This window comes from Suricata suricatta, chromosome 11 (assembly GCF_006229205.1).
Source record: "Suricata suricatta isolate VVHF042 chromosome 11, meerkat_22Aug2017_6uvM2_HiC, whole genome shotgun sequence".
Classification (NCBI taxonomy): Eukaryota; Metazoa; Chordata; class Mammalia; order Carnivora; family Herpestidae; genus Suricata; species Suricata suricatta.
The window spans coordinates 51,627,830-51,641,185 of NC_043710.1; the positions used below are offsets into that span (position 1 = coordinate 51,627,830).

The window sequence follows — 13,356 nt, forward strand, 5'->3', positions numbered from 1 at the left end:
AACACATGTGCATCCCATATCTGTGCTGTACTCATTTTATATGTGCCTATGATGGGGCTCTCTATTGTCCATCGTTTTGCCAAACACTCCTCCCCACTGATCCATATCTTCATGGCTCACATCTACTTACTGGTCCCACCTGTGCTCAATCCAATCATCTATAGTGTGAAGACCAAACAGATCCGGCAAGGAGTCCTCCACCTACTTCGACCCACAAAAATCAGTTCTACTATATCTTAAGGCTTGATTATAGACAATAATGGCATCAATCTAATTGATGTACACACATACTGATTTGTTTGCAGTAGTATGTTGACATCACATTTGTGAACGAAAGAGAAAAAGCAAAAATAGAGTCCACAGACTATCATGAGAAGTGCTTAAAGGAGAGAATGGTTGTCCCTTAGGATTATACAGTTTACTTAACGTGTTTCATAACCTACCTTTAAATATCAATATGTTGGTGTTGAGCATTTTAGAAATCATTTCCAGTTATTCCCTTCCATTTCTAATCCCACTGCTTCATGGGCACTTATCCATTAAGTTTTCTTTATCTATATTAAACTCAGGGGCACCTTTGTGGCTCAGTCAGTTAAGCTTCTGACTCTTGACTTTGGCTCAGGCCATGATCTCCAGTTCATGGGATTGAGCCACATGTCGTGCTCCTCACTGACAACACGAAGCCTTCTCTAGATCTCTCTCTTTCTCTCTCTCTCTCTTTGTCTGTCTGCTCCTCCTCTTCTCTCTCTTTTTTCTCTCACAGAAATAAATAAATAGATAGATAGATAGATAGATAGATAGATAGATAGATAAGTAAATAAATAAATAGAATTAACTCATGTTTCTTTGATTCTTAGTTATTTGGAATTCTTCTGTTGCCTTTCTTATTATAATGGTGTGTCTGTATATCTCTTATTCTTTCTTTCTTCAAGATGGAAAATGTTTGTCTTGATATAAGAGCATAAAAATATTCAAAGCAGAACACATAAATCTTTATGGTGCATCAGCTTCATATTTTAAAGTTTATACACGTGTTCTGCCCTTCTAAGGAAATTTAGTTTGGTCAGGCCAATATGCATATTTTTTCTTTTCTCGATTTTTAGAAATAATTTTAATTTTATAAAAATTTGAAACTCAGTAATTTTTGAAATACTCCAAATACTGTGGTGTGAATTCAGTCATTGTAATCCATTGGGTAAAATATATATTAATAATAATTTAGAATATACTATTTATGTAAGTGTAAAGAAGTACTATCCTTGGTATCACTGGCTATGAGGTATTTCACTTATGTGACAATATAACTCACAAGGGTGTAGCTCCCTATAAATTTGTGGTAGCAGGAAATAGCTACAGATTAAGGTCACTTAATCTGATCTATAGCTCTTTTCAATATACAAAACTATCTTTCCTTATAATTCTGAAATTAGCTAGTACATGGCTCTGCATAAGGTTGTATAGAAAAAGTGCAAATGTAATTGAATTTTCTAGTTTGTATGGCTCTACTTGTGCAAAGGCAAAAAATAAACAAAAGGTACAAATAAGACTTTAAAATATATGTTATAGTTCCCAGTATCTGTGTAAGAATTAACAATATTCTATTTTTACATATAAAAATAGAAAGCAAGTGTGCTTTGAAGAATTTGTACATATAAAAATCAATATATGCTTGGTATAAAAGTGACACCAAATCACTATTGAATGTAAATGATAAAACAAATGAATCAATCACTGAATAAATAATAACTACTTTGGATATTAAAGAAAATCGAGGAAAAGATTTGATGTGTCATGAGCCCCATGTCATTTAATAAAAGTGATCTTACTAACTTAAATTAGGATTTCACATTTCAGTTGTTTGGAGCACATCTAAAATTTATTTCTGCTACCTGGTTTTAACTCACCTATGTCTGATCTCCCTCTTTATCCTATTTCTGGATTTTAATTTCCAACTGCCCCTATCCTTTTAGCATAGGCACCTTGAATAAGGAATGCGAACTAAAAATAAAGCTATAAAAAATCAAAATTATGTAACATTTGGTGTAATAAATAACTAAATAAAATTGATGGAAAAAATGAAAATTTTGAGAATGAACATTACCATCAGCTAAACATTGTATAAGTAACATTTAACTATTCATGATCATCTTTAAAATTAGAACTTCAAATTCAAAATATATTTTTAACTGTGGGTGTTGAACATACCTTTCCTAGTGTTTGTGCTCTAAAAAATGAAAACTTATTAGTTTTTATTTCCTCATGGAAATATGTTTTAATTATTGCATCTTAGGTTTTGCATTTTACATACCAATAAAACGATTTTAAATGAACACCTATGTAGATAATCTAACTTAAGCTTACAGATTATCATTTACTATATTTTCTTCTTAAGTTTATTATTATTATTACATTATATTCATAAAATATACTTTACCATAAACATTTAGAAAACACATATATTCAAAATTAAAATAATTCTTTTCAGCAAAATACAGTTGGTAGGAAGAGAAGTGATTGAATATAATAATAAATGAATGAAAGAATGGATGACAAATTTGTATTAGGAGATGAGAATAAAAGCATTATCTTGCTTTGGAATGTTAAGGAAGGCAGTTTAGTCTTCTGGCAAGTGTTTGGTGCTCCAAAATCAAGGTCTCTGTTCCTGCCTAAATTTGAAATAATATGACTAGAGCATCTTTCTCATTCGTATGTGGATTTATAAATTAGGAGACACTCTTACTTATATTACATTATTTGACAAAGTCATGAGTAGTTATTTGCCTTTTGATAGCATTCTCTGCCTTCTTGAAGAATCTGTAAGATAGCCAGAAGCCCAAATAAAAATCATTTGTGTATTTGAATCCCCTATCATTAGGCAAATATGCAATGCACTTATTTTCATAATATCAAATATTATCTTTAAAGTTATACATTAATCAGCTTGATGCTACAGAAGGCTCTTGGTGGCAACACACAGTGGCAAGAAAAATATAATAGTAAAGAAGATCACTATGCCTTTTGTCATCTACGTGTTTGGCATTTTCTTCATATAAAGCATTGAACTGCAAAATCCTTCATTATCCCACTTAGCCATTCAATTATTCCATCTGATATCTTAAATAATAAAACCATAATTTCCTTAGAAAACATAGTGATTACTTTATTACATATAGAGTCTAGAAACAGCCATATGCATTTGTAAAGAATGATAACAATATAAATATTTTCAAGGCACTCTATTCAATTAATTCAACCACTAGATCATGTATATGTTTATATTATGTTTATGATGCCATTTTTATTTAATTTATTTTTAAAATTTACATTCAAGTTAGTTAGCATATAGTGCAACAATGATTTCAGGAGTAGATTCTTTAATGTCCCTTCCCCAGTTAGCTCATCCTCCCTCTTAAAACCCCTTTGGTCACCCTCTGTTTCTTCTCCATATTTCAGTCTCTTATGTTTTGTCCCCCTACCTGTTTTTATATTATTTTTGCTTCCTTTCCCTTATGTTCATCTGTTTTGTATCTGAAGCTCCTCATGTGAACAAAGTCATATGATATTTGTCTTTCTCTGATTGACTAATTCTGCTTAGCAATACTTTTCATTCTTTTCGCTAAGTAATACTCTATTGTACGTATATATAAATGTATATACATATATATATATGTACACCACATCTTCTTTACATGATGCAATTGTTTTATTGTCTTATGCCAAAGATAGATTTTATATCTCTTGTTAATTAACAGGTGAATATCCTTTAGAGGAGAAAAGGAATTACATACAGGAATTACAACAGACAGATTTATAGATAATACAGTTTGCCCTGGCTACTCTAGAATGAAATTAGTAGGAATATTTGGTGTGCAAAAACCAATAAACTAGAGAAATTACAGATGTTTATATAAAAGAGCCAAATGAATCCAGTGAACATAATCTTTACTGTTTGCCACGATATTTTTTGAGACTTTCCCTGACACAATTTCATCCTTATTAATCAGAATATTAAGGGATGTAACAGATTGAGGCTGTTTTAACAAACTGACCAAATATGGGGCAATTGGTCTGGCTTTTGTCCTTCCTGAGTCACAGATATTCAAACTGCTTGGTTGTAGGCCATGCTTCATCCTGGTTTTCTGTTTACTTAATCTAACTAAAGTGACTTTCATTTGTGTGTAACAAAGAATCTTTGTTACACTAAGGTATTAAAGGAGATATCAGCATTTTCTGCAAGATAACAGAAAGGTTTTTTATAGGAAAGGAAAGAAATATTTAAAGTATAAGTCCTATTTAATACATAAGGACATAGTAGGGAGTTTGTTATATAAAATTATTAACATTTGGCTTTTGATTAGGTAATGCATGTATCTATTTAGCAAAATTTTATTAATTTTTATTATATTCTAGATTCTGTGGATATAACAATGAAGTTGGAATCTGAACTAAGCCATGACTTATGGAGTTTACATTTTTCCTGTCCATAGCAAATTGATATAAAAGAGGCATTGGGCATTTAAAAAGGATATTTAAGTCCCCTATGCTTACAGTGACATTCCACTGATTATTATCTCATTATGTTGAGATATTCCTTAATGGAACTGGAACAGTTCCTTGTTAGCTTCCTGTTTACCCCATGTTGGGAAGACAGCATTTGGAAATGTGACTATTTTAAGCTCTATCCAGAGGTTAGGTGTTTTGGGAATGGATCTGTCCAGATTGATTCAGATTTGACTTTTAAACCTGATCCCCCATCCTGGACCACCTCTTCCATGTTGCTTCATAACCATTGGGTCATTTTGGTTTGTTACAGAGCCCTAGTACACGCATCCTTATCTCCTTTGTCTTTACCCCATAAACAATGGGGTTCATAGTAGGTGGCACCAGTAAGTAGAGGTTTGCCAGGAGGATAAGGACATGCTTGGGCACATGATTTCCAAAGCGATGAGTAAAAAAGGAAAAGAAAGCCAGAGTATAAAATATCAAGATGACACATATATGAGCTCCACATGTCCCAAAGGCTTTTATCCGGGCTTCCCTAGAAGGTAGTTGGAAGACTGTTCTCAGGATTAGCCAGTAGGACAGGGAGATGAGGACAAAGTCTAGCCCTGTGGTGAGGAGAGCAGCAGTGAGCCCATAAATGCTATTGAGGGCAATGCTATTACAGGCCAACTTGGCAATGCCCATGTTTTCACAGTAGGTATGATGGATGATGTTTTCCCGGCAAAAGCGTAGCCGGAGAATGAAGAGGACACCAGGAGTGACCACAGCCACACTCCGAGCCACCAAAGCCAGACCCACCTTGCTAATGAGAGAGCCTGTAAGTAGGGTTGCATAACGGAGTGGTGTACAGATAGCCACGTAGCGATCAAAAGCCATGGCCAGGAGAACAGCAGATTCAGAAAGGAACAGAGCGTGAACAAAAAACATCTGTGTGAGACATGCAGGGAATGTCAATGGGTAAGGGCCCTGCCAGAAGATAAGAAGCATTTGGGGCACTGTCACAGTACAAAGGAGAACATCATTGAGTGCCAGCATGGCCAGGAAGAGATACATGGGTTCATGGAGGTTCCTGTCCCCAACCACCATTGCCATAACCAGGCCATTGCCTATCACAGCCAAAAGGTACATGACGCTGAAGGGGATGGAGATCCAGATTTGGAAGTCTTCTAAGCCTGGGACTCCAGTCAGCAGAAAGGCAGTGAGATGAGTGCATGTAGAATTGGATATTCTTATAGACAGGTGGCCCAAGTCTGTTATATGAAAATCAGAGAGAAAATAGCTGGAGTAAACACTAATAGAAATACATATTTATTCCTTCATCCTAGTTAAGACCTAACCATTAATTCTGGAAGTAGAAAGAAAACGAAATGGTCTGAAAAAAATGATTAAAAATCTGAATAAAGATGCCTGGCTGGTTCAGGCAGTAAAGCTTGTGACTCTTGATCTTGGGGTCTTGAGCCTGAGTTCAAGCCCCATGCTGGGCTTACAGCTTCCTAAACATACACAGACACAACAAACAAACAAAAAACCCTGTCCCAAACCTGAAAGATTATGGGCATACCACTTCCCTTTTATGGGGCATCTTGTTCTCTCTGAAAAAAATATGAATCAGAAAAATAAGTGGTAAAACTTTTATTTTTGTAAACTTAATTGTTACAAACACATAATTTATATAAATGTCTTTTGAACTTTCAATGGTGTTGTGTATATAGTTTTTGCCTTTCTAACTTGATAATAATTTATTAAATGCCAAAAAGTAGTTTCTATTTATTTTTTCTATGTAACACTGAAATGAAGACTGGAGAGGGTTCCTGTTCCATTCTTTGACAAAGTTAACAAAAGGCCATGGGTTGGATGGTCAACTGAAACATAATGTGTCAGCATGAAAATTCCAATCTTGTTTCCCATTACTGATAGTATGAGTGATGTTTCCTTTGCTTATTTTTTCTACAGTAAAGGAAATGCTTTATTAATCTGCCTCTCATTTGAACTCTTGAAGATGATAGTTTAATTAACATGAAATTTAAACTACTTTGCTAAAGTTGTAGTGTTATTCAGACCCTAACAAGTGCAAACTCTCAAAGATCATGAAATAGAATCAAGGAAGACAAAGGCAAATAAAACTCCAGAGTACAGAATGTTCTCATCAGAACAAGACAGTCGCTGAAGATGTCAAATTCCATGATTATTCAATTCCTATTATTGAAAGACCCAACTGTGGAGTAGAGTGACTACAATCTTCACATTCACCAACAAAAGAATAAGATTACAGTTTAGCAAATTTTTAAAGTAACAGCAGTTCTTACTTTTCACGTATCAAAAAAATTTTTTTAATAAAAATATCTTTCTTGTAAAAACACTTCAAATATCTTTTCCCAGGGCTTATAAAACAACAATTCAATTAGTCAAATTTGTAATCAAATGCAATGCTTTTGGTAAAGGCACCAGATATTTATAAACACTTTTTGACTGCAAATCATGAAAAGTTTCAAAGTGATGGATAATAAATGCTGTTTTAACTAAAAAAAAAAATCCACCAAAATCTAGAATCTGCAAAGGGTCCACTTTTCATGAAACACCACCACAAGGGTGGAAAAATCCACTGTAGTGCAAGATGTCTATTACACTTCAGTAGTTAATTGAAACTCTTCAGATTATCCAAATGCTTAACAAAGAAGTAGGGCACATTATCACATGAATTAACACATATTTATTCTATTCTCCTTCACACTGTCCTCTCTCTCTGTCTCTCTCTCTGTCTCTCTCTCTGTCTCTCTGTCTGTCTGTCTCTCTCTCTCTCACTGAGATGAGGAAGAAGAAACAAAATTTTTCATCAAAAGGCAAACACATACAAGAGATGAAATGGTTTTCATTGCAAGTCCAAGAGAATTTTTGAGTGATTATTTTGGAGGTATTTTGGAGGTATAATCACAACTTTATTAGCTTGGTAAGACTGACACTTTGCTTCTTTTATCTGGTTGTTTCCCAGCAGTGCCTGGCTTTGCTATGTAGCAGTCACACAGAAAATGTCAGCGTATTTAAATAGAAGATATATCACATTTCAGCACCCTAATAGGCAATATAGCAGTAATGGTAAAAATAATAATTGTAAATATGTATAAATGCTTACCATGTGCTAAGCATTTTCTTAAAACTCATTCTAATCACTTTACTTGGATTATCCATTTTAATGGCAACAGCTAGTATATGAAGTAAGTATTGTTAGTACCTATTTTTACACAGAAGGGAACTCAGGGACTCAAGTGCTTTCCCAAGGTCACATCACTAAGGAGTATGAAAATCTTGTTTCAAAATCATGAATCTTAATTGCAATGCCCACAGTATTAACCACTAAACTATTCTAACTTACCTTTCAGATGCATGAGTTTTCTAAATAATTGGGAACATAAAAAGGCAGGTCTTGAATTTTCTCTTAGCACTGTCTGCAGTGATATTCTTAGGTCTTAGGTAGAAATGTAATGTCCAGTTTATAGGGATTCAGAGAACATGTGAAGGCATATTTATACCACCTGCATTGTACATAGATATCTATAACAACAATTGAAAGAATAACCTCAGGGCCAAGACGTCTTTTGGGTATTTTACCTGATGTGTGATTGCTTTTGCACCTGAGACCCAGTAGTATATGGATGAGCTGACTACCTTTCACATTTGTGATTATATTTCCCAATTTTGAACTGCATTGGATAATTTCCATTTTAAACTAAGTCTCTGAGCAACATCTCCGCACTTTTTTGATAGTTCAGTATGTAGTCCTTGGAGAATACTGTTGCATGACTATTCTGGAACATGAAAGTCTTTATGATAAAGCTTAACAATTAAGGCTATATAAATACATGTCCCTACATGGCCAGGTGTCCTTAAGTGAGATATTTTGAAGTTATTCTATAGGAAAAGCATTACAGAATATTTGAAGATTTAAAATATTTGGAATATTTGAAATATTTGAAGATTTAAAATATTTGGAATAAATGAAATATCTGAAGATTTAAAAATTTATATATATTACTTATAAAAGCAGTTTTAAGTTTATAGAAAAATTAATCAGAAAGTAGAGAGTCCACAGATAATCCCTTTACCTCAACTCACCCAGTTTCCCCTATTATAAACCTATCACATAGGTGTGATCCAATAGTCATAACTTCTAAGCCAATATCACCACATTTTTATTGGCTAAAAGCAATATTTACATTAGATCTCACTCTTTAAGGTGTACATTTTATGTGTTTTGGCTATTTATGTGTTTGGCATAAATGAAGACATGTATCTACAGTTACGGTATCATACACAGGAGTTTCACTGCTCTCCAAAGCCCTTTTGCTCCACACGTTTACCCATCCTTCCCTCCAAGCCCTCTGACAACCACTGATCTTCTGTCTCTATAGTTTTGTTTTTTTTCACACTGTCATATAGTTGGAAACATTCAGTATTGGTTCCCTTTCAGATTGGCTTCTTTCTGTTAGTAATAAGTATTTGGTTTCCCATCTGCCTTTTTGTGGCTTAATGGCTCATTTATTTTTACTGCTGAATAATATTCCATGGTATGGAAGTGCTATAGCTTATGCATTAACCTATTGAAGGACATCTTGGTGGCCTTCAAGTTTTGATAAATATAAGTAAAGCTTCTCTAGATATGTTGGTACCACTTTTTGTGTGAAAATAAATTTTCACCTGATCTGGGCAAATACAAAGGAGTGTCATCACTAGCTAATATGGTAAGATTATGTTTACTGTCGTAAGAAGTGCCAAACTGCCTTCCAAAGTGATTCTAGTGATATAGTGACTATCAAAACAGATATTCCTCTACCTGCATTTTAAGGGATGGGGGGGGGCAGTCTGACAAGTAAATATTCAAGTGAAATCCATAATATATCAGAAATAAGAGACCTTTTTTATCAATGACACTGTAGTTTATTTGTTCCCGAGGATAGATGATCTGGAACCCATTTACTCCATCTTCTGGCTGGTCATCAACTGTTGTTTCACAAACTTGCCCGTACATCAAGGGCAGGAAAAAACTAAAGAAAGAGGCAGGCCATTCTAGAGAGGTAAGTGGCAGGTGTAATAAACAAAGGAACTTACGAGGCTTATATTGGGTGCCCAAAAGATGAATAGCTCTCTTCACCAGTCCACCAGAATCTTAAAAGTTCATATAAAGCCCTTGGTAGGATTTTGCAATGTATAACCTCCAAGCAGTCTCAGCAACACATTACTCACTTAAGGCTGTGTCCTTGGAACAAGTCCTAGTGCAGGAATAGTAGGCAGAACATATATTCCAAAGACAGTGGAGTGGATGAGAGGCCAGAAATTGCCTAGGTGTAGCATGTGGGTTAACCAGCCCTCAAGTTCTTTTGATGACCTCCTCAAAAAATATAAACACAACATTGATAATAAAACAACTATGTGTTTTATCTTCCTTGAACTGCATCTTCTAGAATTTTTCTATATAATTTCATTATCTTTCAAAAAACATTATGTGCAGCTTATCAAAAAAACCTCTCCTAGATTATTTACAGGCATCCTTGAATCTTACATTCTTGCATTGTGCATTTAGGCATATTTTTATGCAGCTTCCTGACAATATTTCACCCCTTGAAATATTATTTTGAATTTGTTTATTGTCAAATTCTTCCCCTTCAGCAGACAGTTCTCACTTTGTGGGCCTTGTCTCTTTTGTTTATTACACTGCCAGTTAGAATATTTCCCTATCACTTAGTGGTAAAAAAAAAAAATAGTTGATTTAATGAATGAGTTTATTTAATGAAGAAATGCAAGAATGTGAAAAAATTCCATGTGCATGGTGGTGGAATAAGATCTCTTAAAACTTCTTTGAAGGGTAGTGTTCAGAGCAGTAGTTTTGTCTTTCTTTTCTCTGTATTTCTGTTATATTCCTATCATATTTGCATAAAGAATTGATCTTTTTCATATCTGTTTCTAATAATTGTAACATTAAAAATGAGACATATATCTAAGAACTGGAAAATGGTTAAGTGAAGTGTGGAACATGAAATTAATGAACTGTTTGGTGGCCCTGGACATTGTAATTCTGAAAACTGTATCATTAAAAACAGTCTTTACTGCATGATATATTCTCATTGGAATAGGAATTATGTGTGTTCAATCATGTCAAAAATCATTATGCAAAGCCAATGTGATTATAAATTTGAAAGAATTTAGTGTGAGAAACAGATCTGTAGTTTTGACCAACAAATACACCTCCACGGAAAATAGTTTTATCATGAGACAAATTCTATTAAAGAAATTATTTGTTTTCTTTCTCTTTTCATGGATCTTTAATAAAAATAGTGGGAGAATAACTCTGAGGACTTGGGGCTATGCTCCAGCATACTTTAGGCTCCACATGAATGCATGCACACAGCAGGGCCACTTTCTTGGCCTCCCTGAGGCAGTCTGAGCTATTAATACCTTTGAGGTTAACTGAACAAGGAGTAGATTATAAAAAAGACAGGTGAGCAGCTTCTGGTGATATGGGACAGGTAAGATCAAGGATGACACAACCACTTCAGGGACTCACTTCATCACTAAAAGTATGGAAAATGAGACCCTGAGCACTTCATCAATGTCAACAGGGTCAGAGAACAAAATAGCACTGAAGATTCACATGTGCTTTAGGGCAGCAGGAGTGAGGAAATGATGGGATGATGACTAGTATTTTCTATGAAGGAAATTCCTTATCAAATTGACAAGATGCCATGAAATCATTTTTATTGTATCTTTCTCCTTAATTCTGTTGATTCAGGTCCTGAGTCCACTGTGATATTTCTTGTAACACAACATCTTACCCCTCTTTAGAATATTCCTTTTCTCCAGCAGCTTTACACTATTGCCATCTGATCTTGTCTCCAGGAAAGGGAGGCAAGACAGCTGAGGTTTTCTGAGGGCACCTAATGAGCAGTGAAAACAAAAGACATAAAAGTAGCGACGCCTTGACCTCCTATTTAGTTAAATCCTCGGGCAAAGCACAGATATCAATATTGGTATATAAAGTAGAATCAAGGATAACCCAGGTTACTTAGATTTTTTATACGTCAAAAATCTGAGAGTGAAGAGTTCTAGGCTGTGATACAGAAAGAAACACCTGGAAAGAGAGGGGTTGTATATGTTTACTCTCTTTTTCCAATTCTGCATGTTCAAGAAGGCTACCTGCATATGTCATATCTGCACATAATTGTTGTTGAAGTGGCGAGTAGGGACTGTGATCTACTGAAGAAGAGTCTGTCTCTAGAGTGCCAAGGCGACAGAGAGAAAATAATTCTAAGCAAGTATTGTGCCATATGGCTTCTGGGGAAATGGACTATATGAGAATGTCCCAAACAGAACCCAGGCTGCCTGCCTCCTTCATGTTCTTACACTTTACTGCAAAAAACTCTAAGGGCATCTGAATTGCTCAGTCAGGCCCTTGTCACTAAGTCTCCAGAAGAAAGCGAAGACCAAAAAGTGGTGAGTCCAAGGGTTGATGAGTATGGAAAGATCATCTACACAAAAGCATAACCTCTCTCAGCAGAAGAGCTAATGGGCCAAGTAATTCTCCAATCTGAAATGTATGTAATTTCATTCTAACTATTTCAATAGCTACTTTGCATTTGTAAATTTTCTTACTTATCCATTTAGGGTTTTTTTCATAATATTTTACTGTCAAATTGTTTTCCAAATAACACCCAGTGCTCTTCCCCATAAGTGCCCTCCACCATCACCACCACCTCTTTTCCCCCCTCCCCTTTCCCTTTCAACTCTCAGTTCATTTTCAGCATTCAATAGTCTCTCAAGTTTTGCATCCCTCTCTCTCCCCAACTCTCTCTCCCTCCTCTGCTCCCCCTGGTTCTCCATTAGGTCTCTCCTGTTTTCCTGCTAGACCTATGAGTGCAAACACATGGTTTCTGTCCTTCTCTGCCTGGCTTACTTCACTCAGCATGACACCCTCAAGGTCCATCCACTTTCCTACAAAAGGTCATATGTCAATCCCACTCAATGCCATGTAGTACTCCATCATGAATATATACCACATCTCACTGATCCATTCGTCAGGTGATGGACATTTAGGCTCCTTCCATGTTTTTGCTATTGTTGACATTGCTGCTATGAACATTGAGGTACATGTGCTCCTATGCATCAGCATTTCTGTCTCTCTTGGTTAAATCCCCAGCAATCCTATTGCTGGGTCATAAGGGAGTTCTATTGATGGTTTTTTGAGGAACCTCCACACTGTTTTCCAGAGCGGCTGCAACACTTTACATTGCACCAACAGTGTAAGAGGGTGCCCATCTCTCCACACCCTCTCCAACATCTATAGTCTCTTGATTTGTTCTTTTTAGCCACTCTGACTGGGGTGAGGTGGTATCTCAGTGTGGTTTTGATTTTTGTTTCCCTGATGATGAGTGATTTTGAGCATTGTTTTATGTGTCTGTAGGCCATCTGGATGTCCTCTTTGGAGAAGTGTCTGTCTGTTCATGTCTTCTGCCCATTTCTTCACTGGATTATTTGTTTTGTGATTGTGAAGTTTGGTGAGTTCCCTGTACATTTCCGATATTAGCCCTTTATCTGATATGTCATTTGCAACTATCTTTTCCCATTCTGTTGGTTGCCTATTAGTTTTCTTGATTGTTTCCTTTGCCTTGCAGAAGCTTTTTATTTTGATGAAGTCCCAAGGGTTCAGTTTTGCTTTCATTTCCCTTGCCTTTGAGGATGTGTCGAGTAGGAGATTGCTGCGGTGGAGGTCTAGGAGGTTTTTTCCTACTTTCTCCTCGAGGGTTTTGATGGTTTCCTGTCTCACATTCAGGTCCTTCAGCCATTTTGATTTTATTTTTGTGTATG

At 35.5% G+C, this 13,356-nt stretch overlaps 1 protein-coding gene across 1 annotated transcript in view; it reads right to left on the reverse strand.

Moving 5' to 3' along the window:
* Positions 1 to 4,794: 4,794 nt before the first annotated feature.
* LOC115272561 (olfactory receptor 52B2-like) overlaps positions 4,795 to 13,356 on the reverse strand; it is an 8,850-nt gene continuing 288 nt past the window's right edge. The window contains exon 2 of the mRNA XM_029915601.1: positions 4,795 to 5,609. Within this exon, the coding sequence (XP_029771461.1) occupies positions 4,795 to 5,609 (815 nt within the window). The remainder of the gene's footprint in view (positions 5,610 to 13,356) is intronic.